Below are 21,216 nucleotides of genomic sequence, written 5' to 3' on the forward strand. Positions count from 1 at the left end.
TTATAGTATATACAGCCTCCACTCCCCTGTTATATTATATACAGCCTCCCTTTCCCAATTATAGTAGATATAGCTTTCCCTCCCCAGTTATATTATATACAGCCCCTTCCCCAGTCATATTATATACAGCTCCCCCAGTCATATTAGTATATACAGCCTTTCCCACCCAGTTATATGCACCACCTTCCCAGTTCTAGTATATACAGCCTCCCCTCCCCAGTCATATTGCATACAGCCTCCCCTCCCCAGGTATATTATATACAGCCTCCCATCCAAGTTATAGTATATACAGCCTTTTCTCCCCATTTATAGTATATACAGCCTTCAAAGCCATATTATATACAGTCTCACCTCCCCAGCCATATTATACACAGTCTCACCTCCTCAGTTATATTATATACAGCCCCCCCCAGTTATATTATATACAACCTCCCCTCCCAGTAATAGCATATACAGCCTTTCCTCCCCATTTATAGTATATACAGGCTCCCCTCCCCAGCCATTTTATATACACTCTCGCCACCCCATTTATATTATATACAGCCTTCCTTCCCCAGTAATAGTATATACAGTCTCCCTGCCCCAGTCATATTACATACAGCCTCCCTGCAACAGTCATATTACATACAGGCTCCCTGCTCCTGCTATATTATATACAGCCTCCCCCCAGTTATATTATATACAGCCACACTTCTCCAGTTATAGTATATACAGCCTTCCTTCCCCAGTTTTAGTATATGCCATACACACAGGGTAACACCGTCAGATGGCAGGTAAAGTTTATTGTATGTATTGCAGGTACTTAAATGTATTACTATTTGTCGCCAAGGAAGAAGAGTTTTCGAACAAATAGTCAGGCCTTGGTGCAAGGAGTGGATTACAGGACATGACACCATACCTTTCCCACATACAGTTGGTTTAAGGGTGTTCGCTACCAACTGTCACATTCACTGTATTTTGTGTACCTAGTCCAACACCAACCCAGGTGCCTGTCTCCAGGACCATGGGTGGTTTGTCCCCTACACTGCACATAGCCAGCACTTCTAAGCAAGTGCACATTTACCACCTGCACCCCTACATGCTGTCCTGTATGTGGACTCATCTGGTCCATAGCCGAGCCGTGGGCGGCTCTTTCAATTGCCCTGGGGGTATGCAATATCCCTGCCAATGCGCATGGCAGAGGAGTAGTTGCGAATAAGCCCCTTGTACCATTCAGTACACCAAGAGGCAATATGCAGCAGTAGATACTGCCTGGATAGACCACGTGACCAGGAGCTGAGGAGAAGTGACAGTTAGAGGGTGCCAACATTCAAGTCAGTCAGTACAGTCAGTTAGATGAGTTAGTGCTGACAGGGAGTTAGTGCTGAGCTCTCACCTCATGAGCAGCTCTTGTAACCCAGCTCCTGACAGAGGGGCATAGCAACTCCACACTGAATGTCCAGACAGAATGTGCCTGACACCCCTAGTGAGCTCACACAGAAGACCCAGGACAAAGCTGCAGCTTCCAGCATTGGACACAGCTACATCCCAGCCTGCATCTGCCTCCAGGCTGGTGACCAAACTCCTGAGGTTCACTTTTCAAGATCACTCCAGTAACCTGCCTTTGTATAGAATCGTTTGGCCCGTTGCTGCTGTTGGTTCGAATAAAGAACTGTAAGTTATTTTATGCACAACGTTGCCTTCGTCTGCCTACGGATGTATCACCATCAAGGGCGCCCCCATCTATCATCCAGGGACTCATAATACAGACACTAAGGGGTTGACCAAGGGAGAACCAGTACCACAGCCTCTCCCTCATCTAAATTTCTTGCACACACCACCCGCTGGAGACCAGCCAGGCTGTAGGACAGCCCTCCGCTCCCCATACCAAGCACCGTGACACTAGCACGCCTAGGCCGCGACCACCAGCCCCTCCGGTATTCTGGGCCCCGGCTGCTTCCAGGCCTCAAGAAAAGGCAAGGTCCCGGTGGGGATGTTGCACATTAAATCTATTATAAGTAGCAAGCTAACTCTTTAAGGTACACTGTAGTGATTGGGAATAATCTAATAGATGACTCAAAGCCCAACCCCCTGTAAGATGTTCGAGTGTGTAAGTTGAAATCTATTCTGGAAAATAGCTCTCATCCAATGCATTAGACTGTGGTGGCATTGGGTAGCACTTTCAGTGACCAATTGTTTCACTCCAAGTGGGAAAGGGAGCATTATCAGAAGTCATTCCTCCTCTATGCAATCAGGCTATTTAACCAACAAGGCCCAAATGGAAGTAAGCTGTGCCCCCCCACCTAACTAGCCCCTGCAAGTCCCATCCACAGACTGAATATCAAACTGCCAACCATTGCTTGTCTTCTTGTTTGTCTTTTTTATCATTCTCTTTTTTTTTTTTGTTCATTTATCTCCAATATTGTTCTGTCATTGTTTCTACTGTAGTCTCTCTGCTGCCATAATACTCTGAATTTCCCTAATGTGGGACTAATAAACATGTTTCACCACCTGGGGTCCAGGACTATAGTGAAAGCTGTGACCCTTTTAGGTGATAATCACCTTCCATTTATTTTAATTTAATATGAAAAACAAATGGCTAAAAAATGTGAAACCAATAAGAGATATAAAAATAATGAAAAACAGACATTGTAATTGATGGAAAAGGATAATTTTTCCATGGATATAAAACAAAGAAGGATGTAAAAATAATATCATAATTTGGTTATCCAACTTAAATGAAGCGTACCACCAGCCCCACCACATCTAAGCTATCGGCACTACCCTACACAAGCCCCCTACCCTGATACCAACATACCTGTTGCCCCCAAAAAAATAACTTTGCAAAAATATGTAAATGAGGTTGGTGGTGCACCTAGAGCAATGGTGGCGAACCTATGGCACGGGTGCCAGAGATGGCACTCGGTGCCCTTTCTGAGGGCACACGGGCCATTGCCCCAGCACACCAGACAGGAGTCAAAGAATCTTCCCGCAGTTCCAAGCAATTTAAAACATGCTGCTTTCAGTAATATTTTGATACTGACTTCGCTACTTGGGACTTTAGGGAGAGGAAGGAATTAGACAGGGTTGAATTATTTTTGGAGGACCTCCTGCTGGCCCCACGATTCTCTGTGTACAGAGGGAAACTGGAACAAAGCTAAAATGATGAAAATTTCCCATCTTTCTACTGTGTTGCTGTCCTCAGGAGGCCAGTATGATTGAAAGTTGTTGAACAGGGAGCAATAAGTTACTGCTTTAATTTTTGGTTGGCACCTCGCGATAAATAAGCATGGTTCTGGGTTGCAGTTTGGGCACTCGGCCTCTAAAAGGTTCGCCATCACTGACCTAGAGTGTTGGCTTCCACTCTATCACTTCTGCAGCATCACCCTTGTGCCAACCCATTCTTCCTACTCCCTTCTCCATCTGCGCAATTTAATTTACCAAGTGACATGTTTGCAGGCAGTTATAAGCTGGAATATGAGCTTTGACTTAAATGGCATGTCTTAGCCGATGGAGGAGTGGACAAACAGATTTATAAATGTATTATGCGTTATTAGACTTTCCATAAAAAACACACAAAATGTGACAAAACATCAATAAACAATACTTACCTCTTCTATCATCAGTTATCCAGCAACAATGTTTCTGTGCACCTCTAAGTCTTTGTTTACCAGAAGATATCTTATTATCACTGAAGCCAATCAGTAGTCACAGAGCTTTGATTGCCATCCTGGATTCTCATCGCTGAGCAGGGCTATTGGTAGTATAGCATGTGGCTAATGTGGATATACTGATACACAAAGTGCTACCAATACCGAATTGCAAGAGAAAGAAGACATGCGTATTGTTTTATTTTGCTTCATCACGTTTGTTGGATCAAAGTAATTCTAGAAAAAAGCCACAAACTGTTAAATATAACCCCATACAACAGATGCTTTTTGTCAAAATAGCTATTTTTGTGGCTTTCTCAATAAACACCTAATAAAAATAGAAATAGTTAATTATCTCCAGCCAATTTACTTTGAAGATTATGTGAGTCTACAGTTCTACATCTATTGAAGTTGCAACCATGTGAGATGTTGAAGTAATTGTTAGACAATACAGTTATTATTTCAGAAAGTCTTTAGATAAAAATCTAAATATAATTATAATATAATAAACCAGAGTAAATTACACAAATAAATAGTTAATAAAAAATGAAATCGTAGTAATGTAAACATGATAAAGATGTAAAGAATTGTGTGGCAGGTTACAGAATACAATCACCACTGGAATTGTATAACTCTTTTTCCATCTGGATTGGAGAGTCAACCCATAAAAACCAAATCATGCATGTTATACATTTAGATCAGGCATTGCAATTCTTTCCTTTTTATAGATAGGAAAGTATTAAAGATGAAGGAAACCAATGCAGCTGGTAGACAATTTGTATTTAATGTCCTCATGTAACCTTCAAATATATACTTGCTATACAATTGACCATCAAAATATTGTATCAGAATGACCTAGTGTAGGAATAGTTTTCTTTATCTTAATGACATAATTCTATATTTTATGCCAAGGCAGAATTAGTATTTTGCATTCATTTAGGCGTTTTCAGAAATATGTATACTAAGAAATGTTAACTTGCTATTCAACGCATTTCATACCATTAAAATAAATTGTAGTGTTTGACATTTGCTACATTTGTATGTTTGGCATCCCTTTAATAGTAAGGTCAAAATTAAGGTGCATATTGGATTACTATCATATTTTAGGAAAATATGTAAGTTTAGAACCTTATTCTAATTTTTATAATATTTCATACAGGGTTCCCGAGGGCCCCCAGGTGATAAGGTAGGTTATGCTTTCCTATAAAAACTAAAAAAATTCAGTTTATGGACTTTCAGAAATTTAGCATTTACTTCTTACAAATCGTATTCAGATGAAAGAGTTGTCATGTATTCAGTTGTGTTATTAAGTAATAATGTAATTAATTAATAATTAGTAAGACTTGTTCTTTAGTTTATGCAATCATACCATAACTACTGAATACATTTTTGTTGAAATGGACATAAGGTGGATGTACTTATAGAACAGACAACCATAAGTATTCTGCACTTTTCTAGAATCTATAAAAGTATACATTACTGTTATTAAAATTATACATTACGCGCGCCACCGCGGCTGCCGCTGCTCTGATCTTACCTGTCCCAACTCCTGATCCCCACCGGATTGCCGTGCGAGCGCGTCCCCGCCTCCAAGGACGCGCGCGCCAGCTGTAGGAAGTTTAAAGGGCCAGCGCACTGCTGATTGGTGCGCTGGCTGAACACCTCCAATTCTATTAATCAGTGCCTCCCTCCTTCCCCACCAGATCTTTGTGCCTACAACTTAAAGAAAACTCTCCAACGATATTCCTGCATTCTGTGTCCTGAGTTCTTTACTTCCTGTGATTGAGCTGTGTCCTGCACTGTTCCTCCCCCACTCAGACAAGACACAGCACAGGCAGAGGCTGCAGAGCTGCCTGTGTGGTGCAGCACATTGTGGGTTAAACCCTCCCCCCATCACCTCTTCCCACGAAGCTGCAGTAATGCTGAAATCCGGCAGCTCAGAAATCGGGACAAGGAGGTGGAGGAGGAGGAGAAGCATGAGGACTCCTCTGTGTGATGCCAGGGCTGCTGCAGACACCACAGGGTGTGATGGTATGTGACATGTATGGATAAGTATATATTGAGTGTATTATATGTGTGACAATGTTTTTGCCTGCAGGTGTATCTGTATCTGTTTGCATGTGTCTGTCTGTCAGTGTGTGTGTGTTTGCCTCCATGCTTGTCTATCTTTATGCATGTCTCTGTAGCTGTCTGCATGTATCTGTCTGCCTGTCTTGCTGCATGTGTGGATGTGTGAATGATATTAATCATCTCAAATGTACATGAGAAGTAGAGAGGGTTCTGTGTAAGCAGTGATGTGTATTATGAGGTTCCGCAGCAGCTCAGGTGTGTATTATGAGGTTCCGCAGCAGCTCAGGTGTGTATTATGAGGTTCAGCAGCAGCTCAGGTCTGTATTATGAGGTTCCGCAGCAGCTCAGGTGTGTATTATGAGGTTCCGCAGCAGTTCAGGTGTGTATTATGAGGTTCCCCAGCAGATGAGGTGTGTATTATGAGGTTCTGCAGCAGCTGAGGTGTGTATTATGAGGTTCTGCAGAAGCTGAGGTGTGTATTATGAGGTTCCACAGCAGCTGAGGTGTGTATTATGAGGTTGTGCAGCGGCTGAGGTGTGTATTATGAGGTTCTGCAGCAGCTGAGGTGTGTATTATGAGGTTCTGCAGCAGCTGAGGTGTGTATTATGAGGTTGTGCAGCAGCAGTGATGTGTATTATGAGGTTGTGCAGCGGCTGAAGTGTGTATTATGAGGTTCTACAGCGGCTGAGGTGTGTATTATGAGGTTCTGCAGCAGCTGAGGTGTGTATTATGAGGTTCTGCAGCAGCAGTGATGTGTATTATGAGGTTGTGCAGCAGCTGAGGTGTGTATATGAGTTCTTTTATTACTTGGCAGAGTGGAGGGGCACACATTTTTAGGTTCGCCCTGTTGGTTAAATGACCTCAAAACTGCCCTGACCGTGACACGGCTGTTTGGGATGATGAGCTAGGGAATATTTCAGGGAACAGGAGACAGTTTTTTAGTTTTTGAATTTTTAATGCTGGCACGTGAGTTCACTGCAAAGGCTCTGTCGCCCAGGGGCCTACTGATACCTGGAGCCGGCCCTGCCCGTTCCCATCTGCTTGGACCTTCCGTTGCTGACCCTGGATTGGACTTGACCTTGCATCTCTGCCCCCTCCCCTGACCTTGTGCCTGAACCTGACCACGAGACTGTCTCCTGCTAAGGGACTCCAACCTCGGCTGCCACCATGGGCTAGTCGCACCTTGGAAACGACCTGGTGGTACCCCGCACCAGCATGACCATCCCGCTTTGCGGCGGGCTCTGGTAAAGACCACGTGCAACTTAGATTCCGGTCCTAGCTGTGGGCGAATACCACCTTCCGTGGTGGTCCAGAGGATCCACTCATCCTGAATCCTGACAGTACTGTTTGTTTTATCAGCGATTATATTTCAAGACTTTTTTTTACTTAATAGTTTTTTGTGTGTTTAGAATATTTGTTATGTATAGCTATGTGGAAATTTCAATAGATAAAAAACAATACAATTGTTAATTGTGAAAATAATACATTCTGAATTATTCAAATCTCCTTTACATTTTTCAACATTTCTTTATTTGGAACAGGGCTCAAAAGGACAAAGGGGACCGAAGGTTTGAAGTTTGTTATCCTATAAATTAAAGATATATTGACATCTAAATAACTTATTTTTTAAACTTGTTTAAACTAATGTATTTTGTTTTGTTCATAGGGTGTTAAAGGCAGACATGGGGTTGATGGAAACGATGGTGCAAAGGTAAGAAGGCTATGGCTATCTTTGCATTGAAAGATTTAAAATTTTGTGTTTGTGGTTTTTTAATTAACCCCCAAGGGCAATAAAACAACATAATAAATAATAATTACTTTATATAACCTCTGGAAAACCAGCAATGCTGCTCTTGCTGGGCTCCCAGTCAGGAGAGGCGTATGCTAGCAAAAGCCAGTGAATGACTTATTTATCAGTCCTTATTAGAGATGAGCGAACACTAAAATGCTCGGGTACTCGTTATTCGAGACGAACTTTTCCCGATGCTCGAGTGCTCGTCTCGAATAACGAACCCCATTGAAGTCAATGGGAGACTCGAGCATTTTTCAAGGGGACCAAGGCTCTGCACAGGGAAGCTTGGCCAAACACCTGGGAACCTCAGAAAAGGATGGAAACACCACGGAAATGGACAGGAAACAGCAGGGGCAGCATGCATGGATGCCTCTGAGGCTGCCTAATCGCACCATTATGCCAAAATTATGGGCAACAGCATGGCCATGACAGAGTGACAGAATGAAGCTAGATAGCATCTAAAACATCCAATAATTGACCCTGACACTATAGGGGACGGCATGCAGAGGCAGCGGCAGCAGGCTAGAGAGTGGCATGGCGACATACCCTAATTGGACTCAGGCTTCAAACCAATGGGTGTCAGAGAGGAACCAAAGGAGGTGAGCAAGAAGCGCTCAAATAATATCGGTACATGATAAAAGTTTGCCAGTATATTTTGTGGATTACACAGCAGGGTGGCGACAAAGTTAACATGGAAGCCATGAAAACAACCCAAAAATCTGCCTGACACAGCTCGTTTGATAAGGGGACCATGTATGCTTACAGTTCATGCCAGTCGCTGCACTGGCTGCCAGTCTCCTTTCGAATACAGTTTAAAATAATAATAACCCTCATCCATAAAGCTCTGTATAATGCTGCACCCCCCTACCTCTCCTCTCTTATCTCAGTCTATCGCCCAACCCGTGCTCTTAGATCCGCCAGTGATCTTAGATTAACCTCTACCCTAGTGCGGACCTCCCACTCGCGTCTCCAAGACTTCTCTAGAGCTGCACCAATTCTATGGAATGCTCTGCCCCGGACTATCAGACTAATACCTAACCTCCAAAGTTTCAAACGTGCTCTTAAAACCCATTTCTTTAGGCAAGCCTATAACACTCATTAACTGCATGAAGTTTTAACTCTTCTACTAACCCGTCCTGTGTCGTCCTCCCATCTGTTATCCAGCAACCAACAGGCACCAGACTTCTCTGCAGTCCCATTCACCCTGGACCTGGTATATAAGATGACGGCTGAGTGGTTCAAGCGACAGCAATTCCATTTATTATATTTTTTTCTATTCCCTAAGAAGAATGGCTTGACCATTAAATATTCTTTTACCTCGTGTTACCCCATCATCTTCATAAACCGTAAGCTCTGGCGAGCAGGGACCTCACTCCTGTTGTTCCATACAAATGTTGTGCTCTGTTACATTACATTTGTATTTGTTTCCTATGATTTGTAAAGCGCTACAGAATATGATGCCGCTATATAAATAAAGATTATTATTATTATTATTATGGAGGCAGTGAACTAGTAGTAGATTAAAGGTGCTGCAACTATGTTAGTTGGATCTTGGGATGGAGCTGGCGCTCTGCAGCCAGGCGAGCTTTCGCCAATCCAAGCCCCTGTCTCTAGGCTACTCCCCAAACAGCACTTCTAAGAACCTTTTGTATAAGATCAAGTGTAGTAGCGTTCTTATAAGTTTAGGATATGGCGGGTGAGGGGAATGTAAACAGATGCGCAAGAAGCGCTGAAATAATATCCCTAAATGGTAAAAGTTTGCAAGTATATTTTGTGGATTACACAGCAGGGTGGCGACAAAGTTAACAACTTTGATGTGGAATGCCCTGTAATAGCTCTTGGGCGGTGTGCCTTTTATCGCCTAGGCTCAGCAGTTTCAGCACCGCCTGCTGTCGCTTAGCGACGGCACTGCTGCTGTGCCTAGAGCTACCGACTGATGGCGCCATGCCCACGGATGGTAATTCGGAGGAGGAGGAGGTGGAGGAGGGGTGGGAGGAGGTATAGTAGGCCTTTGAGACCTGGACCGAGGTAGGCCCCGCAATTCTCTGCGTCGGCAGTATATGACCAGCCCCAGGGTCAGACTCGGTCCCAGCCTGCACCAAGTTAAGTGTAGTAGCGTTCTTATAAGTTTGGGATATGGCGGGTGAGGGGAATGTAAACAGATGCGCAAGAAGCGCATGATGCGCATGGAGCTGGCGCTCCGCTGCCAGGCGAGCTTTCGCCAATCCAAGCCCCTGTCTCTAGGCTACTCCCCAAACAGCACTTCTAAGAACCTTTTGTATAAGATCAAGTGTAGTAGCGTTCTTATAAGTTTAGGATATGCCGGGTGAGGGGAATGTAAACAGATGCGCAAGAAGCGCTGAAATAATATCCCTAAATGGTAAAAGTTTGCCAGTATATTTTGTGGATAACACAGCAGGGTGGCGACAAAGTTAACAACTTTGATGTGGAATCCATGAAAACAACCCAAATTTCTGCCTGACACACCTCGTTTGATAAAGGGACGATGTATGGAGGCAGCTATATGGACGACTTTTGGAGGTAGCAATGGAGACAACGTGTGGAGGCTGCTATGGAGACAATTTAATTTGGATAGTGCCTGTATGTGGCAGTCCCAAACATTTTTCAAACCAGAGGAGCAGGTAGGTGGCCCTCCAGTAAAATGGAATAGATTGAGTGCCTGTATGTGGCAGTCCCAAAAATTTTTCAAACCAGAGGAGCAGGTAGGTGGCCCTCCAGTAAAATGGAATAGATTGAGTGCCTGTATGTGGCAGTCCCAAAAATTTTTTAAAACAGAGGACCGGGTAGGTGGCCCTCCAGAAAAATGGAATAGATTGAGTGCCTGTATGTGGCAGTCCCAAAAATTTTTCAAACCAGAGGAGCAGGTAGGTGGCCCTCCAGTAAAATGGAATAGATTGAGTGCCTGTATGTGGCAGTCCCAAAAATGTTTCAAACCAGAGGAGCAGGTAGGTGGCCCTGCAGTAAAATGGAATAGATTGAGTGCCTGTATGTGGCAGTCCCAAAAATTTTTCAAACCAGAGGAGCAGGTAGGTGGCCCTCCAGTAAAATGAAATAGATTGAGTGCCTGTATGTGGCAGTCCCAAAAATGTTTCAAACCAGAGGAGCAGGTAGGTGGCCCTGCAGTAAAATGGAATAGATTGAGTGCCTGTATGTGGCACTCACAAAAATTGTTTCAAACAGAGGACCGGGTAGGTGGCCCTCCAGAAAAATTAAATGCATGAAGTACTATAGCAAGAGCCAGTGGGCCCTGTCAAAAAATAGCCATTTTCCTCTGCTTTACTGTACAAAGAGGAGGAGAAGGAGGAAAATGAGGAGGAGGAGGAGTGGATCAATTATTCAGGTTGAGCTTCCTTCACCTGGTGGAGATTGGAAATTCTGAGAAATCCAGCCTTTATTCATTTTAATAAGCGTCAGCCTGTCAGCGCTGTCAGTCGACAGGCGTGTACGCTTATCGGTGATGATGCCACCAGCTGCACTGAAAACCCGCTCGGACAAGACGCTAGCGGCAGGGCAGGCAAGAACCTCCAAGGCGTACAGCGCCAGTTCGTGCCACATGTCCAGCTTTGAAACCCAGTAGTTGTAGGGAGCTGTGTGATCATTTAGGACGATGGTATGGTCAGCTACGTACTCCCTCACCATCTTTCTGTAAAGATCAGCCCTACTCTGCCGAGACTGGGGACAGGTGACAGTGTCTTGCTGGGGTGACATAAAGCTGGCAAAAGCCTTGTAAAGCGTACCCTTGCCAGTGCTGGACAAGCTGCCTGCTCGCCTACTCTCCCTCGCTACTTGTCCCGCAGAACTACGCACTCTGCCGCTAGCGCTGTCAGAAGGGAAATACTGTTTCAGCTTGTGCACCAGGGCCTGCTGGTATTCATGCATTCTCACACTCCTTTCCTCTGCAGGGATGAGAGTGGGAAGATTTTGCTTGTACCGTGGGTCCAGGAGAGTGAACACCCAGTAATCGGTGCTGGAATAAATTCTTTGAACGCGAGGGTCACGGGATAGGCAGCCTAGCATGAAATCTGCCATATGCGCCAGAGTACCAACGCGTAAGAATTCACTCCCCTCACTGGCCTGACTGTCCATTTCCTCCTCCTCCAACTCCTCCAACTCCTCTTCTTCTGCCCATACACGCTGAACAGTGAAGGACTCAACAATGGTCCCCTCTTGTGTCTCGCCAACATTCTCCTCCTCTTCCTCCTCATCCTCCTCCACCTCCACCTCCTCCGATATGCGCTGAGAAACAGACCTGAGGGTGCTTTGGCTATCAACAAGGGAATATTCTTCCCCTGTCTCTTGTGACGAGCGCAAAGCTTCCGACTTCATGCTGACCAGAGAGTTTTTCAACAGGCCAAGCAGCGGGATGGTGAGGCTGATGATGGCGGCATCGCCACTGACCATCTGTGTTGACTCCTCAAAGTTACTCAGCACCTGACAGATATCAGACATCCACGTCCACTCCTCATTGTAGACTTGAGGAAGCTGACTGACCTGACTACCAGTTCTGGTGGAAGTTGACATCTGGCAGTCTACAATCGCTCTGCGCTGCTGGTAAACTCTGGATAACATGGTCAGTGTTGAATTCCACCTCGTGGGCACGTCGCACAACAGTCGGTGAGCGGGCAGTTGGAGGCGGCGCTGCGCTGCCCTGAGAGTGGCAGCATCTGGGCTGGACTTCCTGAAATGCGCACAGATGCGGCGCACCTTCGTGAGCAAATCAGACAGATTGGGGTATGTCTTGAGGAAACGCTGAACTATCAGATTTAACACATGGGCCAGGCATGGCACATGTGTCAGTCTGCCGAGTTGCAGAGCCGCCACCAGGTTACGGCCGTTGTCACACACAACCATTCCCGGCTTGAGGTTAAGCGGTGCCAGCCACAGATCAGTCTGCGCCGTGATGCCCTGTAATAGCTCTTGGGCGGTGTGCCTTTTGTCGCCTAGGCTCAGCAGTTTGAGCACCGCCTGCTGTCGCTTAGCGACGGCACTGCTGCTGTGCCTAGAGCTACCGACTGATGGCGCCGTGCCCACGGATGGTAGTTCGGAGGAGGAGGTGGAGGAGGGGTGGGAGGAGGAGGAGGCATAGTAGGCCTGAAACACCTGGACCGAGGTAGGCCCCGCAATCCTCGGCGTCGGCAGTATATGAGCAGCCCCAGGGTCAGACTCGGTCCCAGCCTCCACCAAGTTAACCCAATGTGCCGTCAGCGATATATAGTGGCCCTGCCCGGCAGCACTCGTCCACGTGTCCGTGGTCAGGTGGACCTTGTCAGAAACGGCGTTGGTCAGGGCACGGATGATGTTGTCTGACACGTGCTGGTGCAGGGCTGGGACGGCACATCGGGAAAAGTAGTGGCGGCTGGGGACCGAATACCGAGGGGCGGCCGCCGCCATGAGGTTGCGAAAGGCCTCGGTCTCTACTAGCCTATAGGGCAGCATCTCCAGGCTAAGCAATCTGGAGATGTGCACATTAAGGGCTTGGGCGTGCGGGTGGGTTGCACTATATTTGCGTTTCCGCTCCAGCGTCTGGGGTATGGAGAGCTGAACGCTGGTGGATGCTGTGGAGGATCGTGGAGGCGACGATGGGGTTTTTGTGGCAGGGTCCTGGGCAGGGGGCTGACTAGCAGCTGACACAGGGGAAGGAGCAGTGGTGTGCACGGCCGGAGGTGAACGGGCTTGTTGCCACTGAGTGGGGTGTTTAGCATTCATATGCCTGCGCATACTGGTGGTAGTTAAGCTAGTAGTGGTGGAACCCCTGCTGAGCCTGGTTTGGCAAATGTTGCACACCACAGTCCGTCGGTCATCCGGTGTTTCCTTAAAGAACCTCCAGACTTCTGAAGATCTAGCCCTCGCCGCAAGAGCCCTCGCCACGGGAGCTTCACTAGTTGACACATTTGGCGCTGATGCACCAGCTCTGGCCCTGCCTCTCCATCTGGCCCCACCACTGCCTCTTCCAACCTGTTCTGGTCGAGGACTCTCCTCCGTCTCAGAAGCACTGTGTTCACCCGGCCTCTCAACCCAGCTTGGGTCTGTCACCTCATCATCCTCCGATCCCTCAGTCTGCTCCCCCCTCGGACTTCCTGCCCTGACAACAACTTCCCCACTGTCTGACAACCGTGTCTCCTCATCGTCGGACACCTCTTTACACACTTCCACTACGTCAAGAAGGTCATCATCACCCACAGACTGTGACTGGTGGAAAACCTGGGCATCGGAAAATTGCTCAGCAGCAACCGGACAAGTGGTTTGTGACTGTGGGAAGGGTCCAGAAAACAGTTCCTCAGAGTATGCCGGTTCAAATGCCAAATTTTCCTGGGAGGGGGCATACTGGGGGGGGGGGAGGCTGAGGTGCAGGAGCTGGAGGAGTGGCGATTTCGGTGACATGGGTGGACTGCGTGGAAGACTGACTGGTGGTGGACAAATTGCTCGAAGCATTGTCAGCAATCCACGACATCACCTGTTCGCACTGTTCTGGCCTCAACAGTGCTCTACCACGAGTCCCAGTAACTTCAGACATGAACCTAGGGAGTGTAGCTCTGCGGCGTTCCCCTGCTCCCTCATCAGCAGGTGGTGTCTCACCCCGCCCAGGACCACGGCCTCTGACCCCTGCAGTAGTTGGACGCCCACGTCCCCGCCCTCATCCTCTACCCCTAGCCCTCGGGTTAAACATTTTTAAAATGAGAGTTATAACTTTATTTTTTTTTTAACTTTTTTTTGTTTTTTTTTGTGTTTTTTGTTTTTTTTTGTGTTTTTTGTTTTTTTTGTGTTTTTTGTTTTTTTTTTTAGTTTTTAAAACCAAACAATGCTATCCTATTGCTATGGCTATTTTCTAGCCAAGTATCAAAGCACACTACTATGCCAGATGAGATGACACTGAGTTAGTGCCTAATTGAAATCCAACCCCTACTAAATTTTCCCACTTCGGTCTTTGCTATGGATATGTGCGTCACTAAGCGCAGAACACAGCGGTCGCAAGTCTCACTACAAATTGCTCAGAATTGGCTAGTACATGCACTGCAGAAAGTACAGCCACCAGCAGATCAACCAGAAATCAAATATATAGAACGCTACTGTAGGCGTAAGTAAGCTCTTTGTATTCTCCTATGGCTATTTTCTAGCCAAGTATCAAAGCACACTACTATGCCAGATGAGATGACACTGAGTTAGTGCCTAATTGAAATCCAACCCCTACTAAATTTTCCCACTTCGGTCTTTGCTATGGATATGTGCGTCACTAAGCGCAGAACACAGCGGTCGCAAGTCTCACTACAAATTGCTCAGAATTGGCTAGTACATGCACTGCAGAAAGTACAGCCACCAGCAGATCAACCAGAAATCAAATATATAGAACGCTACTGTAGGCGTAAGTAAGCTCTTTGTATTCTCCTATGGCTATTTTCTAGCCAACTATCAAAGCACACTACTATGCCAGATGAGATGACACTGAGTTAGTGCCTAATTGAAATCCAACCCCTACTAAATTTTCCCACTTCGGTCTTTGCTATGGATATGTGCGTCACTAAGCGCAGAACACAGCGGTCGCAAGTCTCACTACAAATTGCTCAGAATTGGCTAGTACATGCACTGCAGAAAGTACAGCCACCAGCAGATCAACCAGAAATCAAATATATAGAACGCTACTGTAGGCGTAAGTAAGCTCTTTGTATTCTCCTATGGCTATTTTCTAGCCAAGTATCAAAGCACACTACTATGCCAGATGAGATGACACTGAGTTAGTGCCTAATTGAAATCCAACCCCTACTAAATTTTCCCACTTCGGTCTTTGCTATGGATATGTGCGTCACTAAGCGCAGAACACAGCGGTCGCAAGTCTCACTACAAATTGCTCAGAATTGGCTAGTACATGCACTGCAGAAAGTACAGCCACCAGCAGATCAACCAGAAATCAAATATATAGAACGCTACTGTAGGCGTAAGTAAGCTCTTTGTATTCTCCTATGGCTATTTTCTAGCCAAGTATCAAAGCACACTACTATGCCAGATGAGATGACACTGAGTTAGTGCCTAATTGAAATCCAACCCCTACTAAATTTTCCCACTTCGGTCTTTGCTATGGATATGTGTGCCACTAAGAGCTAAACACAACGGTAGCAAGTCCCCCTGCTAATTCCTCACAAAATGGTACTAGATGCAAATTAAAATAAAAAAAGTAGAACGTTATTGTAGCTCTAAGAAGGGCTGTTGGGTTCTTTGAGAATCACTCCTGCCTAACAGTAAGCTAATAGAACACCCTAACGCTTTCCCTGACCAGCAGCAGCTCTCTCCCTAGCGGCATCCAGACACAGAATGATCCGAGCAGCGCGGGCAGCGGCTAGTCTATCCCAGGGTCACCTGATCTGGCCAGCCAACCACTGCTATCGACGTGTAAGGGTACCACGTCATGCTGGGTGGAGTGCAGAGTCTCCTGGCTTGTGATTGGCTCTGTTTCTGGCCGCCAAAAAGCAAAACGGCGGGAGCTGCCATTTTCTCGAGCGGGCGAAGTATTCGTCCGAGCAACGAGCAGTTTCGAGTACCCTAATGCTCGACCGAGCATCAAGCTCGGACGAGCATGTTCGCTCATCTCTAGTCCTTATGTTCCATATTCACTGACTCTTAAAAAGAGGCACCACCATTCAGCCACTATTGGGCTGCAGCATCAGTGCTACATCACAGGCAACAACTAGACAGCGACCCCTACCCTCGATAACTGTACAATGCAGAAAGACTGACAAACAAAGAGTGGCAAGACCACAAGGCAAAGTCAGACAAACTGTAGATGGTGGCAAGGTACAAAATCATAAGGCAGAATAGTAGTAAATGTTAAAGCAAAAAGTCAGAATCATAGCAGATTATCTCACAATCTCAAAGAGAGCCAGAAAGACAAAGTCAATAACAAGCACATATATTATGAAGAAGCAGGTATAAATAAAGTGACCGGAACCACCAATAAGATGCTTATTGGAGCAGCCATCTAGCACTCCCAAAGGACTGTGTATATATGCATTCTGTGCTGTGAGTGGCTGCTGAGTTGTCAATCCACGCAGCATTCCGTAAAACATAATCTCAGGTACAGAGCTAGAACATGTAAAATTTCTGACACATGGATTTACATTAAAGTCAATGGGTCCACAAAAAAAGATTGGAGAGCACACTGAAGTCATCTGAATGCAGTTCTTTGTTTCTCAGATCATGCTAGGGGACCAGTTTTTTGCCATCTATTTTTAGCCAATTATTGTTTTTTGGTGTGAAAAATGGATAGGCTACCCTAAAATATTCCCTGAAGACCCCAGCATGGAGGGGAAGAAGGTAGAACATGGCATAACTACCGTAAGTGTGGACATGGCTAAAGGAAGGAAAGATAATACAGGTTAGAGTGTAGAACTGGAAGGAAAGCATACACATGGCTGACCGCAGAGGGAGAGTATGACTTACACTGGCTTTATATCAGAGTGGATAGCAAGTAGAACTCTGCAGGGGGAAGTATTACATAGGTAATAGTAATAGTAGCACAGTATACATTGGTTCCAAATTGAGAGTAGAAAATCTAGAAATTGAGCTTTTGTGATATATGATTGGGAGCAGAAAGCTGAACACATAGTAGTCATCTATAATAGCATTCAATATTTAAAGGACGGATATTAAACCAAATGAATGTAGTTTACAGCCTTTAACAAAGGTGCTTATAGTCTTTATTGAGGTACCATATATATTCAAGTATAAGCCAACCCGAGTATAATCCGAGATATTAATAATCTTTATTTATATATCGCCATCAAATTGCATACCTAATTAGGTACCTAATTTTAACACAAAAAAACTGGGAAAACCTACTGACTCGAGTATAAGCCTAGAGTGGGAAATGCAATGGTAATAGCCTCCAGCTAGTATAAAGCTGACCAGCCCCCTTCCCCCAGTATATAGCTAGCCAGTCCCCTCCCCCCCAGTATAAAGCTGGTCATCCCCCTGCCCCCCAGTATATAGCCAGCCCATGCCCACCAGTATACAGCCAGTCCCTGCACCCCAGTATATAGTCAACCCCCAGTATATAGCCTTCCAGCCCCTGCTTCCCTATTGTATAGCCAGCCCTTTCCCCGAGTATATAGCCTGCCAGCCCACATCCAGCAGTATACAGCCAGCCCCTGCCCCCAGTATATAGCCTGCCAGCCCCTTCCTCTCCAGTATAAAGCTTGCCAGCCCCTACCCCAGTATATAGCCTGCCAGCCTCTGCCTCCCAGTTTATAACCAGCCCATGTCCCCCAAATTAAGACTGTGCTCACCTGTCTGACACCCCCCGCAGGTCCTCTTCTTGCTTCGGGTGCTCCAGCTACTCTCCGGATCGGTCTTCGGGTCCCTTTGGCCAGCACACAATGACATCAACCGCTTGCCATTGGCTTGGCGCCGGCATTGCTCTGGACCCGAAGACTAGCAGGAGGTCCCAGAGAGGAGCAGGAGGACCCAGAGAGGAGCCGGAGCATCTAAAGCAAGAAGAAGACCTAGAGGGGCGGTGAGAAGGGGAGTACAGTGTTTTAGCACAATTTTTGTACTGAAACCCGGCTTATACTCAAGTATTTACGGTATACTTGTAATTTTAGTGCTTCTCCTTCCACTGAGTAGAGGATAATTATCTGATCGACGGGGATCTTGTATAGAAAACCACACCATTTACTTCTATAGGATTGCTGGAGAAAGCTGAGTAGAACATACAGTACTAGTGTTATTAAACCACATCTTAGAAGAATATGGTTTCACATAATGAGGTCCTTTTTTCATTTTTAGGGTGAGCCTGGACTGACTGGGTTACCAGGATGCAAAGGTGAAGATGGCCCTGAAGTAAGATAACATCACCTAAGTATAAAGGGATTATTTACAGTCATTAAAAATATTTATGTAATATATATGAATTGTCCACTGTTGCAGCATATGTGTACAGTTTCATGTACCACTTATGGCATTCTCTATGTCTTTAGTTTTAGGTTTACTTCAATTTGTGCAATAATAATTGTCCCATAGTTGTATTTGTCATGGAAGATGTTTCCATGATGTTTCCAGATGTTTCATTCAACAGAATTACCATATTTTGACTGCTTGACAAAGTTTTCTATCTGCTCCCACATACTGATAATCTTAAATTACCAGAGGATGCAGACAATTAAAAAATTGACCTTTTTCCTTGTTAGTAAAACACATAGAAAGAACATGTTGCACTTTTCCGGTACTATCTGACTAGAAGGATCTTCACCTCTTTATTCCTCCTGAGAAACATTTGGCAAATTAGTATAGACAATGCAATTTAATTGTTAAAGGGATTTTTCAACCAGATATGATTAATGGAAAGGATAGGTTATTAATATCCATATAAATGCATAGGGTAAGTTAGTAAACTCCATGTTAATGAATAGAATGGGCACCGTAATTAAAATGTGAATAGTGTGGTTAGGGGCAGCCCAATGCAGGCACAGTTACTCTTCACTTCAATGAGTGTGGAAAGGAGTGCTAGGTTTTACACCTCCACCAATCATTAATAGTATTAACTGAAACTATACAAACAATTCTTCATTCGCAAAAACAGCATAATTAGGTGATGAAGATTACTGCAATGGAATTGTGAATAATGTATACCTGTGGATTTTAAAGTAAAGAAAATATTTGTTTAAAAGAAAAAAACTTTGTATATGGTCTATTATTGGACACAGTTTATAGATGCATACCGAGAAGGACCTTCACCCTTTGTACATCTGTTCCTCCTCTCAATACACATGTACATAAGAGTCATTTCGGGACATTTCAAGGTCCTCCTGAGGTCTTGAAACCTCAGATTGAAAGCAGGCAGAAGGGACGCATCCTCCAATCCCCAAGAAGCTTGATTCTAGTACTCTATGTAGGAAGTGAATCACAGTTTGGTAGGTGCTATAATATTCATAAAGCCCAGGGCACATGGCAGTCTTAATCTGCCCTTGGTCATAAGAATATGTGGCAATCACTCCATAACCTTACTTGAGAATATAGTGAATACAAGGTATGTATTATAATCATATGGTCCAGTTATTAATAAGGAAAATTATATAACATAAAACAAAAGCCAACATTGCTGTTTTACAAAATTAATAAAATCATTGATTTCAAAATAATAAGATTCAGTATTACAAATACACCGATGAAATGCACCGAGAATTATGATATTCAACAAAAATAGAAATATACAACTACCAATGACCAATGACCAATTTCTTTTAGCTAAAAATGGTTTCCCCCACATCCACATAAATTTACTTTGTTCTCTTACCTTGCATTCCGCCACAAGTAAAGGGGTAGTGTGGTCTCCTTGGCTGAGTTCAGTAGCTTCTCACCATTCAGCACTTTATGTTATGTGACCAAGGTGATGTCATCCTCTTTACCCTCTAACATTTGCATGTATGTGTCTGACCCAATTATGTATCTGATCACAGCATGCCTCCATGGACTTCTACTTCTCCCCATTCTCCATGGAGGAATGCATGTGATTTCATTTGCAAATGTTAGGGGGTAAAGGACCTTAGATGACATCACCCCTGTCACACGTCATGAAGTGCTAAATCATGTAATAGAGCTCTCTCCCAAATTCCAGCACGGCACTGTGTATAACATTTGACATAATAGTTCCAACAAAACTGTATATGTTTGTAGTTGAATATTGGCAGACGTCCCCTAAGTACTGGTAGTTGTGAGATCTGTCAATCAGTACTGGGGAGGCATGTAAGTATGTGTTGCAAGTTTACACTGATTTTAATATTGTAGCCATGGAAAGAAACCATTTAGGGATAAGAAAAATGCTTATTAATCATAGTTTTTTTTTTGAAGTATTTATTTTGGGTGAGTTAATTTGAATGGCAATAGCATAAATCATCATACAAATAAAGTATTGCTTTGGGATTATATAACAAAAAAGGTTTTGTGCAAAAAAATGGTTGTATGAATAGATAGATAGATAGATAGATAGATAGATAGATAGATAGATATTTTGTATTGGCATAAATGTAACAACCCAGAGAATAAAGCTAAAATTAGCTTTTATTAAGTTATTAATAAATACAAAATAAGTCTTACTGAAATATATAACCCATACTGGGGGTCAGTTACTAAGGGCCCGAATCGCTTTTTTTCCAGCGGGTTACCCGAATATTACTGATTTGCGCTGATTTTCCCTGAATTGCCCTGGGTTTTTGGTGCACGCTATCGGATTGTGGCGCATCTGCGCCAGCATGCACGCGACGGAGAATGGGGGGCGTGGCCGTAAGAAAACCTGACGGATTCGGAAAATCCGCCGTATTTTTTTTAAAAAAGTGTCGCTTGACACGCACTTACCTGCACCCAGCGTAGCTTTGTGAACTTCAGTGAACTTCGACGGACTTCAGCCCAGCAGCAACACCTAGTGGACATCGGGCGCACTACCTTAGTGAATCGCCGGAAAACCTGAATCCTCCACAGAGAACGCGCCGCTGGATCGCCAATGGACCGGGTAAGTAATTCTGCCCCACTGTCTTTACTGCGCTATGCTAATAAAAAACGAACTAAATTTATTGTGGGTCCAATAATCAATAAACTCTATTTTTTTCTATAAATAATGTTTACATTGTGCAAAAGCAGTAAAGTAAAAAAAACTTTTTGTGTTCATTTTTTTAAGGTTTAGATCTTGGCTTCACGTTATAAACTAATTACAAATAACATGTT

The 21,216-nt window shown here is 44.6% G+C and overlaps 1 protein-coding gene across 1 annotated transcript in view; it reads left to right on the forward strand.

The window, feature by feature from the left end:
- Positions 1-21,216, forward strand: part of LOC140134144 (uncharacterized) — a 79,176-nt gene that overhangs the window by 32,542 nt on the left and 25,418 nt on the right. The window contains exons 12-15 of the mRNA XM_072154781.1: positions 4,789-4,815; positions 7,241-7,267; positions 7,366-7,410; positions 18,286-18,339. Coding sequence (XP_072010882.1) covers positions 4,789-4,815; positions 7,241-7,267; positions 7,366-7,410; positions 18,286-18,339 — 153 coding nt within the window. The remainder of the gene's footprint in view (positions 1-4,788; positions 4,816-7,240; positions 7,268-7,365; positions 7,411-18,285; positions 18,340-21,216) is intronic.

The sequence above is a fragment of the Engystomops pustulosus genome, chromosome 5 (genome assembly GCF_040894005.1).
Source record: "Engystomops pustulosus chromosome 5, aEngPut4.maternal, whole genome shotgun sequence".
NCBI lineage: Eukaryota > Metazoa > Chordata > Amphibia > Anura > Leptodactylidae > Engystomops > Engystomops pustulosus.